This window comes from Heptranchias perlo, chromosome 33 (genome assembly GCF_035084215.1).
Source record: "Heptranchias perlo isolate sHepPer1 chromosome 33, sHepPer1.hap1, whole genome shotgun sequence".
NCBI lineage: Eukaryota > Metazoa > Chordata > Chondrichthyes > Hexanchiformes > Hexanchidae > Heptranchias > Heptranchias perlo.
The window spans coordinates 28,570,313-28,588,995 of NC_090357.1; the positions used below are offsets into that span (position 1 = coordinate 28,570,313).

Consider the following 18,683-nt stretch of genomic DNA (forward strand, 5'->3'; position numbering starts at 1 on the left):
TCAATCTCGTGAACCTTCATTGCATCCCCTCTAAGGCAAGTATATCTTTCCTTAGGTAAGGAGACCAAAACTATATGCAGTACTCCAGGTGTGGTCTCAGCAGAGCCCTGTGCAATTACAGCAAGACTTCCTTACTCTTATACTCCAACCCCCTTGCAAAAAAGGCTAACATACCATTTGCCTTTCTAATTGCAATCTGTACCTGCATGTTAACTTTCTACGATTCATGTACAAGGACACCCAAATCCCTCTGAATACCAACATTTCTTAGTCTCTCACCTTTTAAAAAATATTCTGTTTTTCTATTCTTCCTACCAAAGTGGATAATTTCACATTTCCCCACATTATACTCCATCTGCTGCCTTCTCTCCCACTCACTTAACCTGTCTATATTCCGAAATCAGAAACAAAATCTTCTAATGATGTGACAATAATCTACAAAAGTCTCATTTTTCTTTCAGAATTTTTGCTCATTCCTGCTTCCCTGAGTTCTCACTGGTTGCTGTCAGTGGTTGGGATTTTATGTAAATGCGCTGTTTGACATCATTGCAATTTTTGTTTAAATTGTCGAGAAAGATTTGAAACTCAGTTTAGAGACATTAATGATCCTTCCCTCCCATCTAATCACCTCTTTCATTCTATGTTGAGAGAGATTGAGTGTTACCCACTCACTAATCGAGTGCCTGCTATCTGGGCTACACTGAGAGTCACATACACACGTCCTGTCCCATGGAGCCTACCCCTTCATTTATTTGTTCTAAACCCTAGTTTTAGTGCCAGCTAATTGCCTGTGCTATTCTCCGCGGAGGCAGCTACTAGTAGATTGGCCCACTGCATCTTTCCTATAGGAAGCACCTCACCTATCAGGACAATTCAACCAAGAGTCTTGTGAGGAGCTCCAGGCATGAGTCCTTTATCCTCCCACTCCCATTACAGCTTGAAATGCCCACCTCAACATGCAAACAGGCCCTTAGTTTAATGCCTCATCCGAAGGATGACATTGTCACCTTTTTGGGTCTTTCTTGCCCTTTCTATATATTTTTGCCTTCATATTTTAAACTACTCTTATAGGTGAGCCTTAGCTTCAGATCATTCAGCCTTGAGTGTTTCTTCACTGGCTCTGATAGCAAGGTAATTTTTTGATAACATGCCCCAGATATTGAACAGCACACTTTTCTTTTGATTATTTTGCTCTTGTATCTATCCTAAAATGGCGGAATCCCGGTGTGGGTTCGGAGCCCGGCTCCAACCCGCTGACTTCCGGGTTCCCCAGTGACGCGTTCGGGTGTGCGCGCAGCTCCCGAATGCGGGACTCCCACCGGCAATTAAAGCCGGCGGGATGCTGCTTTAGATAGTTAATTAGATACTTGAGGTACTTGACAGACCTCATTGAGTGGAGATTTTGGCAGGGGTGCAATTTTGAAGGATCCTCAGCCTGTTTCCCGTGCTGTGGGAAACACTTCCTGTTGGAGCAGACGTGTTTCAGCCAGCAGCCAGTGGGAGATGCAAAGGATTATTTTACAGGTGGGGGGATAACCTCATTTATTGCAGCAGGGCACTCTGTCACTTCAGACAAAGTTTTGACTGTAACACCTTTGCCTTTCCACTCAAAATGCTTAATTTATAACCTAAAATCTGCTGTGCAAACACATTTACCTTCATTGTGAACCCCCTCAAACTCACACCGTCATAGCTGCATTCATCACTTCATCCGAGGACGAGCAATATCACCAGCCTCGCCAGGCACGCCGTCCACCTCCGCCACATAGAGCTCCACAACACAGTGCTGCACCACAGGCACCTGCACAAAATAGTCATGCAACTACACATACACCCACTGTAGGGTGACCCAATGGGTGGCATCAAGTGTGGGTGTTCATGGTGAACCTCATGAAAGGGACTTATTACACAAGCCAGTCAAGAATGGACAAGATGTGGCAGTAGTGGTGACAATAATAATATTTAATGTGCCATTAACAAAAATCAAATCTAAATAAAAAACATGACAAACCGTCAAACACCCTTGTTCATCCCCTTTGTGCTCACAAAACCTTCGCCTTGCGCTTACAAGTACTCCGACGTAGTGCTTCCCCTGTGGCTGCAGCAGAGGTAGTGGCAGGTTGCTCTTATTCATGCCCTGACCGATTAGATGCTTTGGGCCTACACCCTCTGGGTTTTGGAGCCCGTGAGGGCCCCTCCAAAGACTGCTCCACCTGCACCTGTGCAGGGTCAGACTCGACCACCTGGAGAGGAGGCAGCATTGTGGTTACTGGTTGAGGGGGGCAATGGGTGAGAATAGGGGGCACTTTGAATGGCGTCCCCACTTCCATGTCCCCTTTCGCCATCATCCCTCTCCTGGGCCATGCTCACATCACTCCTACCACCCTGCTGGATGATAGTTTGGAGGACATGTGTGAAGCCTTGTAAGGCCAGTGCCAGAGTATCTGCCTGCCTGTTTAAGGCAGCAGAAAGTTGCTCACCCTGAGTCTGAAGGGCCATTGTCAGGGCCTCAATGGACTCATTGGTGAGCGGTGCTTGAAGCTCCATGGAGGCTAGCCTTCCCTCCATCGCAGACATTCCCGCACTTACCCTCGATACATTCTCAGAGATTCCCTCACGTCCCTGTGACAGTATCTCAGAGATTCCCCTCCTGTACCTGTGCCACCATTCCACTCATGCAGGAGTTGGACTCCTCCATCCTCTGCGCGATTGTGGAGAGTGCGCGTGGCACTTGTTCCAGCACCTCGCAAATTCGCAGCTGCCCCTCAATCATTCTCCTTTTCGTGGATGGCCCCCAGGGTTCAGCATCTGTGTCCAGCTGAGCAAAGCCTGGAGAAGAGAGCCCCCACCGATGCGGACTCTCCACAGCTGCTCCTGCCACCAGTGTCTGCTCGTGCTCCCTTGTGTGGTGACTCACCATGTGCAACCCCAACTAAGTGAGGACGGGGACCCACCGAGGTATGCATATCTGCGCTGGTGGATGGCTCGCTCAGATGTGACTGTGCCCCCTCAGAGGTTGGCTGGTCCTCTGAGGAATCGTCCTCCACCATCACGGCGGTCGCTGTAGGCCCAGAGAACAGAAAGCAATATTAAGCATGATGACAGATGTTGAGGTGCTGAAGATGGCAAGGCATGTTAACATCATTTGCTATTGTGAGTGCTGAATGTTAATGTTCTGTCACCAGACGTTCGTCGGGTGCCAGTCTCGGCATCTCCGACGGACAGGCACTCGAGGGTGCGGCTTATTTCCAGCGCCTCTTGCTCCACATCCGTGAGGACGACCTGATATTGCGACCCACCCTCCGATCTACGCCCTCTCCCGTGCATTCTGGGCTCTCTTCTATAAGGGGAGAAAGTAGAGAGGCGTGAGTGAGGGATGGTGACATGGCCAACCGCTGAATGCATTGGTTTGGGTGAGGCTGACCGTGAAAGAGATGCATCAGAGGGTGAGTGTGAGAGAGAGCCATGACATTGTATGAGGATTGGGTTGAGTGGTAGTGGTGGGATGAGTAATGGGGAGGTGAGTAAGTGCAGGTAAGTTAAGGATGAGCTTTGAGTGGGTGTGAGGAGTGATGTGATAGAGTAGTGTTGGCAGTGCAGAAGGAGATGTGGGGTGGGGGCGGTGATGTGGAAGACGGAGTATCGGAGAATGAGTAAATGTACTCACTTTGGCTGACCTAGTTAGGTCATTGAAGCGCTTCCTGCACTGGATCCAGGTGCGGGAGATGTTGCTGCTGCTGGTGACCTCCTCTGCCACCTCGAGCCAGGCCTTCTTGGTGGCAGAGGCAGGCCACTTCCTCCCATCTGCCGGGTAGAAAATATCCCTCCGCCTCCTCACCCCATCCAGTAGGACCTGGAGTGAGGCATCAGTAAATTTGGGAGCAGCCTTTCTCCTGGGCTGCTCCATTCTATAATTTTGGTTCTTTGCTGCAGGAGCAGCATTGGAGGACTGCCCCTTTAAATAGGGCTCCTCCAGCTGACAGCCTGTGATGCGGGTAAGTGCCTTCAATTTACCCACGATCGCGTGGGGAACGGACGGATTTTACTGGGCAGGTTACCCACGCGCCCAGTCGCGCCCCCGCTGCCATCCCTCCTCCCTGGTAATATCGAGGCTCAGGTCTCCAAATTAACTCTTACCCTGTTGAATAAATGAAATGTTACACTGCTGAATAAACAAGAATGCCATTCTGATACACAGGAAGACTGCAGTTGCTTAGCACAGTCATAGTCCTTGTCATGCTGGGTTGATGCAGTCACCTAATTAATGTAATAAAATTCACATTCACATGGGTTAGGGAGGGGAAAAACCAGCCCAGTTTCTCAATCCTCATTACATCTGGTGACCATTGCTGGAATATGTGTGTGTGTGTGTGTGTGTGGTGTGTGTGTGTGTGTGTGTGTGTCTGTGTATGAGAGTGTGTTTGTGTGTCGGTGAATGTGTGTCTGTCTGTGTGAGTGTGAATGTGTCTGTGTGTGATTGAGTCTGTGTGTGTGTGAGTGTGTGTCTTTGCATGTGTGTGTGTGTGTGTCTTTGATTGTCACAGCCTCAAATGCCAGCATCATCTTCCCTAAATGTGGAAGCTGACACTTGCCTTTGAGTGAGGCTGGAGGGCATGGAAGACTCAGCACCTTCAGGAATAGAAGGGAAAAAGTTGGAGGGATGATGAGAAAATGTCATCCCTGCCCTACCCATAGATATGACCAATGGGTTAATACAATAGAAGTTACAACATGGAAACAGGCCACTCGGCCCAACCAGTCCATTGGAGGTGTTTATCCTCCACACAAGCAGCATCCTAATCCCATGTGCCCACCCTGATCCCATTTCCCATTATTCCCTTTCCTTTAACCACCTATCTAACCTATTCTTAAGTGTTGATCTGGTCTCTCTTCAAACATTAACTCAGGTTGTGCATTCCACAGCCTCACAACCCACCGTGTAAAAAGGTTGCTCTTGCTTTTTGTCCCTAAATCTCTTATATTTATCTCCCCTTGTTCTAGACCCCCTCAATCACTGGAAACTGTTTGTTTCTATCTACCCTGTCCCAATCCTTCATCAGTTGAAACAGCTCTATCAAATCACGGATTAATCCCCTTCTGTTCCAATGAAAACAGCACCTACAGCTGGTGCTGTCAGGGTTAGGAAAGAATGGAGCGATAAGGAACTATCAACTTTCAGGCCTGAGAATGAGTGGAGTTGAAGAGTCTGTTGGTTGGAGTTGCAGCTTGTGATTTAAGGCTGTCAATGACTGTTTCATGACTGAGTATTTTGGTGCAACTTGCCTCGAGCTACCCTCGCTGCCTGCTCACATTCTTGTACAGTTGGATCATCGCTGCCATAAATGGGTTTGTTAGTGAAATCAACAGAAAAATAGAGAGACCTAAAGAGTCCAGCACTGTCACCTCATCTCAGATGGAAACACTGACTGAGTGTCTGTGTGTGATTATCTGTACAGCATTTCACAGTCCTATCAATGCGCTGCCTTGTTCCCAATTGGGAGCGGAGAGACACTGATAGTCAGTTTCCACATTCTAATAAACTGATGCCATCGTACATCTGGGAGTTCTGGTGAAATTTTTCTGCATGAACTTTTTATTTTTGGGTGAGGAGGGATTTTGCTCAGCAGACACTATGTTCATTGTAGGGAATTGTTAGCATGTGACCCCTGGTGTACGCTCTATTCTTAGCCTGCTTGCTGGAAAGGGCAGGGTTAATGCAGTGTGAAGCCTGAGCACCTCCTGTGAGGCTTCCCCATGTTTAGCTGACTGTTGGAGGTGAATGATTGATTGATTGGGTGGGTGAAATCAAATCCCTTGCTGAGGTGTCAACTTTGGTTCAGTGGGTAGCGCTCTTGCCTCTTGCATCAGAAGATTGTGGGTTCAAGTCCCAATCCAGAGACTTGAGCACATAATCTAGGCTGACACTCAGAGGGAGTGCTGCACTGTCAGAGGTACCGCCTTTTAGTTGAAGACGTTAAACCGAGGTCCTGTCTGCCCTCTAAGGTAGACGTAAAAGATCCCATGGTACTATTTTAAAGAAGACTAGGGGAGTTCTCCCCGTTGTCCTGGCCAATATTTATCCCTCAACCAGTAGATTATGTGGACATTATCTCATTGCTGTTTGTGGGACCTTGCTGTGTACCAATTGGCTACCGTGTTTTGACTGTACTACAAGTTCTCTTCCACCACCACCCCCCCCCCACCAAAATAAACCAAACCTCTGAAAACCTGCCCAATAGTCATCTAAAGGAAAGTGTGTTTTCTGTGGATTGTGTTTAGAAAGTTCAGATTGTGTGGAATTTCCCCCCCTCTCCCTAGTGTAATGTGGTCAGAAGCCAGAATTGGGTTGTGATGGAGAGATTAACATTTGTGCTGAAGATTGTTGGCATCGCTCCGACAAGTTGCTAAACTGAGAGGGGAAACCCCTTCAGGACTCTTCGTTCCTCTTGCAAATTTCAGCCTGCGTGCGGTCCAGGTTTGTAGGTTGTTTGTCGAGGGATGAGTGATTACAGCAATCACCTGTCGGGCCACAGTTACAGCTGCATTCAGGTGTTAAGTTTCTGCTGACCCTCTGCACGAGCTGGCTATCATCCCATATCCAAGACCGTGGGCAGAGCCTCTGTCAGTTGTATGAGTGCATGAGGAGTCAGGCTGCCAGTCTCGGGCTGCTGATGTTCTACATGCTTCACTCTCCACTCTGCCTCTTGGTCCCAATGTAATGTAATTCCAGCGGGTCTTGATGGATTTTCTCAGAGGATCTTTTGCAATCATTCACACTTTTTAAATAGTTATTTTCCTTTTCATAATCCAGATTGACACAATCAATCCTGCTGCATTTCCTGAAAAATGATGCATTAATTGGAATCTGTAATGTTTGTCAATCTCTTCTACATGTGAGATTACCTGGCAGCTTTTCCCGATCTCCCCTTCCTTTCTATCTTCCCTCGCCCTCTTCTCCATGCCCTCTTTCTCACCTATTCCCTTCCCCTGATTACTGATATGCTAGTTTAGGATAACAGTGGTAATTAAAGGGTCTTGTATTAAATTGCTAATAAACCAACAAATTAGCCATTAAAAGCCCAATTCAACATTTAGTAGTATTATCGTATTATCTTCCTCCACCTTCCTCCCCTCTTTACCCATTCCCCTCTTTTCTCCCTCCCATCTTTTTCCCCTCAGCTCCCCTCTTGCAACATTCCTCCTCTCCCCACCTTGCAACTTTTCAATTAAAATGCTGACTTTGTAATGTCATCTTGATACAGGAGTGCAGGGTAGTGAATGGTATGTGAGCAATCTCTCAGATTTTCTTTTTCTTCAAGAACAAATCAGTGGGATTATCAAGAGACTGGGTTTTTGCACCCAGATAGTTAGCAAGGGTTTGTGTGCATGTACATTCCTGTCAGCAGCAGTGGCCGTTGAGATACAGTCGAAGTTTTGTGATCTCTCTGGGATCTGTATATTGACCTCCTCTTCTCTCTCTCTCTGACAGGGAGTGGACCCATCCAGTTATGGCAGTTTCTGTTGGAGCTCTTGACAGACAAATCTTGCCAGTCATTTATCAGTTGGACGGGTGATGGCTGGGAGTTCAAACTGGCGGATCCTGATGAGGTAACGATGCAGTGACATTGAGTGTGCCATGAATGTTGACCAATTGCCAGCATGTTATGGTTTTCACATTAAGCATTTAGAGAGTTGTGTTCAAATTCCTCCGCTGACTGCAGATTCATAGCACAGAGCCCAGGGACAGAGATCTGGCTGCCAGATCCCCAGTCACTGGGGACTGTGCAACAGTCAATCTTTCTCTGCAGTTTCTGCATTAACCCTCTGTTGCCCTTAAACAGTTGTAAACAATTTTACAACACCAAGTTATAGTCCAGCAATTTTATTTTAAATTCACAAGCTTTCGGAGGCTACCTCCTTCCTCAGGTGAACGATGTGGAACGATGTGGATTTCCACATCGTTCACCTGAGGAAGGAGGTAGCCTCCGAAAGCTTGTGAATTTAAAATAAAATTGCTGGACTATAACTTGGTGTTGTAAAATTGTTTACAATTGTCAACCCCAGTCCATCACCGGCATCTCCACATCATGCCCTTAAACAGGGCTTTATTTTGAAACTTTTGAAGCCCAGTCATAATCTATTAATTTGTTGGCCAAGGATTTAATTATTTCCTTTTTGGCGTATCATTCCAGTTCTGAACAGTATTAAACATTGTATTTCACAAGAGTAAATCCATGGTTGAGCCAGTTAAGCTTGTGTTCGTGAATGTGTTCTGCACCCCCAACAGCTATGCGCTTGCCTTGTTGTCCCTTAATGTCCCCTTATTATGGATGTATTCCCTTTACATAAATGCCCAGGCCAATTTGAGGTAAGGGCACTTGAAGAGATTGGGTCGAGTTCCTTTACATCTCGTACTTGGAACTTCAAATCCAGGGAAGCCCCATGCTGTCCAGAGAGCTGTAGGGACCTCCTAGCCTTTGTATTAGTCCAAATGGTGGATTTTTTAGGCTTTGACTGGAAATCTGAAAAGACCTGCTTTGAGTTCAGAGTCACCACATTCTAATTAGACAATCAATGTATATCCTTTTTGTGTCATACAGTTACTAGAAAGGGGGGGATCAGCATGAGTCCCAGCGAATGTTTTGCTGGCCTGTAGGCGCAGTACCATTCACTTTTTCTTAAGCAAAAAAGCAGCAATATGCTTGAGCAAGATTCCATTAGATAGCAGCACCCTCAGTATCTTGGCCAACTCACCTGTGAGATGTGACCCTGATCCATAAATATTGGTCTGTGATGGGGCATTAAAGCCTCACCCAATGTGCATTCCTGAGGAGTTGCTGGAGTGAGAGCACTGGCTTTCCCCCCCCTGCCTTGCTCCACTCTAACCCAGATACAGTGAGGCCAATGAGAATGCTTCCAAGAACAACAAACTCAACACAGACCAGCTACTGGACCTGGGACACCCCCCCCCCCCCCCCCCACACCACCCGCCTTTGGTCTGAAAGCCTTAGCCACACTGGGAAGTGCACTTATCAACTGAGCTAGATTTACCAAAGTGATACCGTGGCTTAAAGGGTTAAATTATAAGGACAGGTTGCACAAACTTGGCTTGTATTCCCTTGAGTTTAAAAGGTTGAGGGGTTATCTAATCGAAGTGTTTAAAATTATAAAAGGATTCAACAGGATAGATACAGAGAAGAAATTTCCTCTGGTGGGGAATCCAGAACAAGGGGGCACAATGATAAAATTGGAGCTAGGCTGTTCAGGAGTGCAATCAGGAAACACTTTTTTACACAAAGGGTAGTGGAAATCTGGAATTCTCCCCCTGCCCCCTCACCGCAAAAAGCTGGATCAGTTGACATTTTCAAGACTGAGATCAGTAGGATTTTTATTAAGCAAGGTTATCCAGGAATATGGAACAAACATGAGTAAATGGAGTTGAGGTACAGATCAGCCATGATCTAATTGAATGGCGGAACAGACTCAAGCGGCTGAATGGCCTCCTCCTGTTCCTATGTTCTGCTTACATACTGGGGGTGCTGCCATCCTTTTCATCAGCCTCACAACATATAGCACCAGTCAGCTGTGTGTACTTTCCAGTCACATAGAATCATAGAATTATACAGCACAGAAGAAGGCCATTTGGCCCACCATGCCTACGCCAGTTCTTTGAAAGAGCTATCCAATTAGTCCCACTCCCCTGCTCTTTCCCCATAGCCCTGCAAATTTTTCTTTTTCAAGTATTTGTCCAATTCCCTTTTGAAAGTTATTATTGAATCTGTTTCCACTGCCCTTTCAGGCAGTGCGTTCCAGATCATTACAACTCGCTCTGCAAGCCTTGAAGTACAGAAATTGAATTATTTTGCATATGTGATGCAGTCAGCCCTGCAAATGGTTATTTTCTAAAAATAATTATTGTCTGGCAGCGTTCTCTTGATGGCTATGGGTCCATGATATGTAATAGGAAGAGAAATTAGGAGCGAACTTGCTTGGCATATTGTTGGTCCGCTGAACCCTATGCAGGAAGAGAACTGTTTCTTGACATTAAAAGGATACTTTCTCAGAATGTTAGACTTATATTGTACCTTGTTTAGACCACACTTAGTGTACTGTGGTTATTTCTGGTCTCCATATTACAAAAAGGATATAGAGGCACAGGAAAAGGTGCAAAAAAGATTTACAAGGATGATACCAGAACTGAGAGGTTATAACTATCAGGAAAAACTGAACAGGCTGGAGCTCTTTTCTCTAGAAAAGAGAAGACCGAGGGGTGACCTGATAGAGGGCCTTAAGATTATGAAAGGGTTTGATAGGGTAGACATAGAGAAGATGTTTCCACTTGCGGGGGAGACCAGAACTAGGGGCCATAAATATGGTAGTCACCAATAAATGCAACAGGCAATTTAGGAGGAACTTCTTTACCCAGAGAGTGGTTAGAATGTGGAGCTTGCTACCACAAGGAGTGGTTGAGGTGAATGGTATAGATGCATTTAAGGGGAAGCTAAATAAGTACAAGAGGGAGAAAGGAATAGAAGGATATGCTGATAGAGTTACATGAAGTAGGGAGGGAGGAGGCTCGTGTGGAGCATAATCACGGCATGGACCTGTTGGGCCGAATGGCCTGTTTCTGTGCTGTACATTTGATGTAATTCTATGAATGCCTCTTTTCTTTTCAGGTTGCCAGACGATGGGGAAAGAGGAAGAACAAGCCAAAGATGAACTACGAGAAGTTGAGCCGAGGCCTGCGTTATTACTATGACAAGAACATCATTCACAAAACAGCGGGCAAACGTTATGTGTACCGGTTTGTTTGTGACCTCCAGAGCCTGCTGGGGTACACGCCAGAGGAGCTGCACGCGATGCTCGATGTTAAACCAGACTCCGATGAATAATGAGCACCCGCTTGTGGGACTGGATTCTAAGCTGTGCTCACGTACAGAACTTGTATATGGTTTGTTTGCTTAAGCTTCGTAGAGAAAGCCAAGAATCATCGCTTTGAAGACAGACATTTAAAAAAATGCACAGCTCTACAAGGCAAACAAAACCAGTTTTTTCTTATAAAAAAATCATTTTTATTTGTGTTTTTGGTTTTGTAAACTCTCGTTTTTCCTGCCTTACTAGCGCAACAGATGGACTGTGCAAGGATTGTGATGATGTAAAGCATTGTGGGATTCTGGAACAGGCGCGCTGCCCGTAAGGAAAACCATTACCACCAATGGGCAGCTGCATTATTGTCACTGTCCACTTGTCCAGTGACAGCCTTGGTCATATTGGTGGACTGAAACTAGTGTATTTGATAGTTTACTGTGTTCCTTATTTGCCAGTACTTTTGTCTTAGGCTCATATCTAAGTTGGTCTCAGTATTTGCAGTATTGTGTAGGAACCTTACCAGCTATGATCTGACCGAGCGTTGAAGGTGAGCAGGCCATGTCAAGATGACTCATTAAGAACCTGAAAGGGGTGAAGTATGGAAAAACGTCGTGTTACATCAAGCCTGTTGAAATCTATGTCTTGTTCTTTGTCCAGTGTGACAATCAATGTGGTTCCTTGCATCATTTTATTTTTTTAAATAGAGAATAGTCAGCTACAGAGATACAGGAGATGAGATGCTCTGAAGCACTATGATTGTATCCTGAGACTGTCTGACACAACTGCTTATATATAGAATATCTATTGTAATATGTTCTGTGCAACCAGATCACTTCTGGGAAGGTGTTTTTAAAAAGCTACATAGAAAAGTAAATTGAATACTGGCCTTAGTGTTATACCAGGGAGGTCCAAAGAGGTGAGGGAACAATGGGATAGGCATGAATCTAGATTAGATCTCCCAGTTCAAGTCTAATCGAACAAAATAAGATGAAGGGCAGAGATATACCTAGGTCCACCCGAGATCTCACAGCTCTGAAGCGTGGCAGATGAATTGAGTTGAGGCAGTCTCTCTCTAATCTGCAGGCACGGAGAGTTTAAAGGACAGGTGTATCCTGGAATAATTAGACATTTTGAACTTTCAAAGAGTCTGGAATGCAAGAGTTAGACTGGAAATCTCTCTGATTGGAGAATTGCCTGAAGTTGAGGAGAAATTCCATTGTTAAGGCATAGCAAGAAAAGGCTTCCTGGTGACTTTGTGTCACTACTGAACTAGGGAAGCTTTAAGTATGGTCACTGGATACAAAATGGAGATGGTTGTTCTTTGCCTTCTTCAATGAGCCAAAGGCTGTTGTGTGACTTTATTTTAAAATTTTTGACCAGGGTGTCTAGACATTGTCTGGAATGCACTGTGTAATTCACTTCATGTCTCTAATCTCTTTTCCTGGTCACATTGCTAGAGAGGTGTTTCTACCAACTGTCAGTAAGTGACGTTATACCGTATGTGAGACATCCGTCTCATCCAGTTTGCTTACAAAACCCATTTAGCTCAGTTTGACTGTACTAAGTGTCTGTCAGTAAAGAACTGAGGCGTTGCACTGTAAAGTATCAGCTGGTTGATTCATGGTTACTTGGCCCACAGGACATGTTATCTTTCCAATGAGCGCGTCCAGCTCTATCAAAGAATGATGAAAAAAGGAGGCAATGAGCAAATGAGTTTTGTCAGGATGACAAGGGCATGTGTGAATTTCACATTCAAATGCCAATGAGATTTGTAGTTGTGCAGTGTTACCAACCTTTTCTCAAGGGCACCAATCCCAGCCAATATGTTAAACAAGTGCCACTGCCAGTAATGTTGGGAAACACAGCACAATGGAGTGATACAACATAAAGGAAGAAAGACTTGTATTTCTACAGCGCCTTTCATAACCTCAGGATGTCCCAAAGCGCTTTACAGCCAATGTACTTTTGAAGTGTAGTCACCGTAGGAAAAACGGTAACCAATTTGTGCACAGCAAGGTCCCACAAACAGCAAAGTGATAATGACCAGATAATCTGTTTTTGGGTGTTGGTTGAGGGATAAATATTGGCCAGGACATGGGTCTGCATCTGTGATTTCCCCCACACAGTGATCTCTAACTTTCAAACCTTCCACTAAGGGCAATTGCTAAGTGGAAGCCCAGTCACTTCGCAAGAGGAAGAGGGGAGAAACTACAGGGCCAATAGTTCAATCTAAGAGGGCTCTTCACTTGCTGTATGGAAGCTGAGATAGACAGGCTTCCTACCTTTGTTTTGCTGGAGAGCAAGAAAGGGAGAGAGAACAGCACCGATTCCCAGCGTGGTCAACATCACACAAGTGGGTTAAGGCTGTGAATGGAGCCCAGAAGCACATGGTGTATAAAATCTCCTGATGGTGAAGGAGGGTAGGCTACAAATGGCCCCAAGGATGTATGATAAGTATTACTGCACTAGGGGAAAGGTAGTCTGCAGCTTGTCCGTTTTCTGTAGCTGTTTCAAGGGTGATATCTGAATTCTTGATTAAGAAATGTTTGGGATTATGTAAGGGTGAATATGAGACTTTGAGCTGGAAACCAACTCTCAAAAAGTGTTTACGAAGATATACTGCAATCAAGAATTGCACATGTGGCTGAAGCCTCCTTTCTATTAAGTACAGTCCAGTTCATCATGCAATTGGTCAATAACTAAGGAAAAAGTTGCTTCTAAACAGATTTGTGTGTTTCACTGATGGTGTAAGCATGACATTGGAATGTGGTAATATGTTGCAAGTATGTGGAATGTGCTTTGGAGGACATAGGACTGTTATTGTATGTGTGAATCCAAAAGCACATATCACTGCTTGCCGTGATCAGTATTAACCAACAGTGCAGTCCATTGGCTCTTGGATCTTTTTTTTTAAATCCAGAATTATTGCCTCAACAGAATAAACAGTTTCTTACTGCAGGTTTAAGTCTAAAATAGTAGATATAAAAAAATATGTTTTATGTATTTTGTTCAAGACTTATTTTTTAGCTTTTTTTTAAGAATAATTTATATTTTTTAAATGGACAAAAAAACAAAAAGAAAGCTGGTGCTTTGTAAACTGAGGTAGCTTAGAGATGTAGCGATCTCATTGGAGCAGAATGAAGATTCCTGTAAATTTAGTTGCTGATGCTGGCACATCATGTTGCTGGAGATATTTTATATAAACTGTACTCTTATTTCATACTGTAGTATCAACATAAATGTTACAAATTGTGGAAATCCTTCATAAAAAGAAATGAGCTGTGAAACTTGGATTTTTTTTACTCCAATGTCATACCAGTGCCAATGTTTTTCGAAGATTTTTACATCAAAGTTGTTCGAATCTACCTCCTGTAGCTCCAGTCCAAACGCCGCCTTCTGCGGCCTAAATGGAAGGCTGCTAGTGCCTCCATATCCATTTGAGATGGAACTCAAGACTGTGTTTTTATGAAGTTTATTAAGAGTTATTTCAATAAAAAAGTGCTTATTCTTTACAGTTCTGTCCGGTCTTTCTGCCTTCCATTTTTTTTCAATGTTGAATATGTCACTGCAGTTTGCCCAGGCTGTTCTCTGCTCCCTGCTCCCTGCATTTAATTGGATTTGTATCCCTGAATTTTTATCCACTGATTCTTGCCAGAGTACAGTTCTGGAGACAGGAGCAGCTCTTAAGTAACTCATTCAGATTGACCCTTCCACACGTGTGAACCTAGTCAGTGAGCGTCAGGGCTAACAGACTGTGGAGGGAGAAGGAGTCTGATCATGTGTTCATCAAATGTCCGTGCATGCTCGCTCCTCCCCCTCTCCAACAAGGGCCAATGTATTACGCTAAGGAGAGGGAATCTTGGCAAGTTTTCCATTTTTTAACCCAGGGGTGCTGAACCTTTATAAATCACTAATTAGGTCTCAGCTAGAGTATTGTGTCCACCACACTTTAGGAAGGATTTCAGAGCCTTGGAGAGGTTTCCAGAGGAGATTAATTAGAATGGTACCAGGGATGTGGGTCTTCAGTTATGTGGAGAGACTAGAGAAGCTGGAATTGTTCTCCTTAGAGCAGAGAAGGTTAAGGGGAGATTTAATAGAGGTGTTCAAAATTATGAAGTGTTTTGATAGAGTAATTAAGGAGAAACAGTTTCCACTGGCAGGGGGTTGATAACCAGAAGACACAGATTTAAGATAATTGGCAAAAGAACCAGAGGGGAGATGAGGAGAATTTTTTTAATGCAGCAAGTTGTTATGATCTGGAATGCACTGCCTGGTAGCGTACTGGAAGCAGATTCAATAATAACTTTCAAAAGGGAATTGGATAAATACTTGGAAAGGAAAAATTTGCTGTGCTATGGGGAAAGAGCAAAGGAGTGGGATTAATTGGATAGCTCTTTCAAAAAGCTGGCACAGGTACGATGGGCCAAATGGCCTCTTGTGCTGTACGATTGTATGACTTGCAGCGGGGAGGTGTCATTGGATAGCTGTGCCATGCTATTCAGGGGTGTATGAAACATGCATTAGAAATATTAGAACACTTTTGTAAAGGGTTCTGACATTTTTCTCTCCTTAAACCCATGAATGGAAAAAATGTCTAGCAGATGGACTAAATGATCCTGCGCTGCGATTGGGTTAGACACGCTGGGGGTGAACGCCCCTCCCCCACCTCACAGCCTGGAAAGGAAATCACCAGAGGTAGTACTTTGAAAAGTGTGATAACTTTGATTTCAGCCAATCAGAATGGACCAATAACAATACTAAATTTCTATCGAGGCACTGAATGAGTCAAACTCTCCACATCATCGTTAGTGCCGTCCCACATGGCACAATGTTTGCACAGAGTCACACAGCTAAAAGGGTAAGAATTCCAATGTGCCCACAAGGCCCTACATGCACTCAGACCCGGTGTAGAAGTAAATTTGCAACTGGTGTTGACCTGTCTTCCTGGCAGTGAGCCCACTCCTGTTAAAGCTGCACCCAGGGGTGCCGACAGGAATCACCTCTTCTGTGATGCACCCCACCTATGCTGGCAGCTGTACAGGGACAACTAGATTCTTAGTTTGCAGCAATTACTGACAATATAATAGTCGGTCCATGTAGCTTTCTTTATCTCTGAGCTAGGTGCAACTCTGTATGGGTTGGCATGGATTTTTGGTAATGGTGAATGAACGTTCTGGTGTTGGGTGTAAGGACCATTGTTCTTGTGGTCAATGGTATTTGCGGAAAGAAGAAGCAGAGGCCGCCTTAGGTTTTATAAATTCAACCCTAGCGATTGCTCTGGACATACAATGTGAAGGTTTAAGAGAACAAGGTGAAAAGACATACAACAACTACTTGTGTTTTTTTTAATTCATTCTCGGGATGTGGGTGCCGCTGGATGGGCTGGTATTTATTGTCTATCCCTATTTACCCTGCAAAGGTGGTGGTAACTGAGTGGGTTGTTGGAGAGCAGTTAAAAGTCAAACACGTTGGTGTGGGACTGGAGTCACATATAGGCCCACCCGGGTAAGGACGGCAGGTTTCCTTCCCTAAAGGGCATTAGTGAACCAGTTGGGTTTTTATGACAATCCGACAGCTTTGTGGTCAATTTAACACATACCCAGCTTTTTATATCAAGATTCTTTAAACTGAATTCAAATTCTCAAACGGCAATGATGTTCAATTATTAGCCCAGGCCTCTGGATTACTAATGCAATAACCTGACCACTACACTACCTTTCCCCTTTGTAGCACCTGCAACATAGAAAAACATCTAAAGACTGCATTAAGGGGCTAGGTGTAGCCACCCGTGAGTCAAGTTTCTGTTAAAGCCGGGATGTCAATGCAGTATTCCACAATAAGGTCATGGATGGCCTTGTTTGTGAGGGAAAGAACATTCTGTATAAATGATAGTTCATATTTAAGTCTTTCGGTTTTAGGGTCAAGTCCAATAAAGCACAGTGCTGGTGTGACGCACACAGTCATTTTGCCTGTTCAGCACTGGGATTGCTTCATTCTCTCCAAATGGGAGCTGCATCAACGTAAAGCACAGCGTCAATCTGCGTCATGTAAGGGCAAAGTTCCATGGGTCGAAACTGCTAATGATGTAGTGAATGATGCACGTGAACTGTTTTCTACATTAAATTTTAAGAGTGTTTATTATTTACAGTATTGCAGTCAAGTTTTCTGGTTACAAGGGTTGTCTTTGACCCAAAAGGATGATCTTTTTTGACCTAAATTCAGCAAAAATAAAATGTAAAAATCAGACAAAAATGCATGTTCATTATATGCGATGTCCTAACCCGATTATCTCTAAATTCACAAAACCAAGGCATTCTTACTCATTTCTGTACAAGCGATTGCTCTGTGTCATAACCAAGTCTGTTTAATATCACAAACATAACCAGCTAAAGTGTTTTAGCTGACCACAGACCCTCAAACCTTTTCACACCTCGCCTAACTGTCAATTATCCAAACTAAACCACATTAACGATCAGCAAATGCGTGTCCACGATTCGTGACATCACTCCCCTCCCCTCCCCCCCCACACACACATCAGCAAGAACAACATGCTTTTATATAATGTCATTATTGTAGATAAATGTCCCAAGCTGCCTCACAGGAGTGTAATCAAACCAAAATCGATGCCAAGCCAAAGAAGGAGATGTTAGGATGGGTGACCAAAAGCTTGGTCAAAGAGGTGGGTTTTCAAGAGGGTCTTAAAGGGGGAAAGGAAGGTGGAGGGGCAGAGAGGTTTAGGGAGGGAATTCCAGAATGTCGGGTCTGGCAAGTACGCCAATGATGGGCCAGAGTCTGAGGAATGCAGGGCTCTCAGAAGGTTGTAGGGCTGGAGAAGGTTACAGAGATAGGGAGGGGCGAGGCCATGACGAGATTTAAACATGACCTGAACTAGTAATCCAGAGGCCTGGACTGATAACGCAGATAATACAAATACAAATCCCACCATGGCAGTTTGAAAACTTGAATTCAGTTTAAAAATTCTGAAAATTAAAACACTGGTTTCGGTAAAAGTGATCATGAAGGCATCAAGGCAGCATTTGAACGAGCGTGGCACCAAGGAGCCCTCATAAAATTGAAGTCAATGGGAATCGGGGGGAAAGCTCTCCAGTGGCTGGAGTCATACCTCGCACAAAGAAAGATCGTAGTGGTTGTTGGAGGCCAATCATCTCAGCCCCAGAACATTGAGTTCCTCAGGACGGTGTCCTAGGCCTAACCATCTTCAGCTGCTTCTTCAATGACCTTCCCTCCATCATAAGGTCAGAAATGGGGATGTTCGCTGATGATTGCACAGTGTTCAGTTCCATTCGCAACCCCTCAGATAATGAAGCAGTCCGTGCTCGCATACAGCAAGACCTGGACAACATCCAGGCTTGGGCTGATGAATGGCAAGTAACATTTGGGCCAGACAAGTGCCAGGCAATGACCATCTCCAACAAGAGAGAGTCCAACCATCTCCCCTTGACATTCAACAGCATTACCATCGCTGAATCCCCCACCATCAACATCCTGGGGGTCACCATTGACCGGAAACTTAACTGGACCAGCCTTATAAATACTGTGGCTACAAGAGCAGGTCAGAGGCTGGGTATTCTGCGGCGAGTGACTCACCTCCTGACTCCCCAAAGCCTTTCCACCATCTACAAGGCACAAGTCAGGAGTGTGATGGAATACTCTCCACTTGCCTGGATGAGTGCAGCTCCAACAACATTCAAGAAGCTCGACACCATCCAGGACAAAGCAGCCCGTTTGATTGGCACCCCATCCACCACCCTAAACATTCACTCCCTTCACCACCGGCGCACTGTGGCTGCAGT

The 18,683-nt window shown here is 44.8% G+C and overlaps 1 protein-coding gene across 2 annotated transcripts in view; it reads left to right on the top strand.

Annotated features, from left to right (window-relative positions):
- The window catches only part of ets1 (v-ets avian erythroblastosis virus E26 oncogene homolog 1), a 112,787-nt gene extending 98,400 nt beyond the window's left edge, over window positions 1–14,387 (top strand). For both annotated transcript variants that reach the window (XM_067971103.1, XM_067971104.1), the window contains 2 exons: window positions 7,490–7,608; window positions 10,677–14,387. In XM_067971103.1, coding sequence (XP_067827204.1) covers window positions 7,490–7,608; window positions 10,677–10,892 — 335 coding nt within the window. In that variant the 3' untranslated portion in view covers window positions 10,893–14,387. The remainder of the gene's footprint in view (window positions 1–7,489; window positions 7,609–10,676) is intronic.
- Window positions 14,388–18,683: the final 4,296 nt, after the last annotated feature.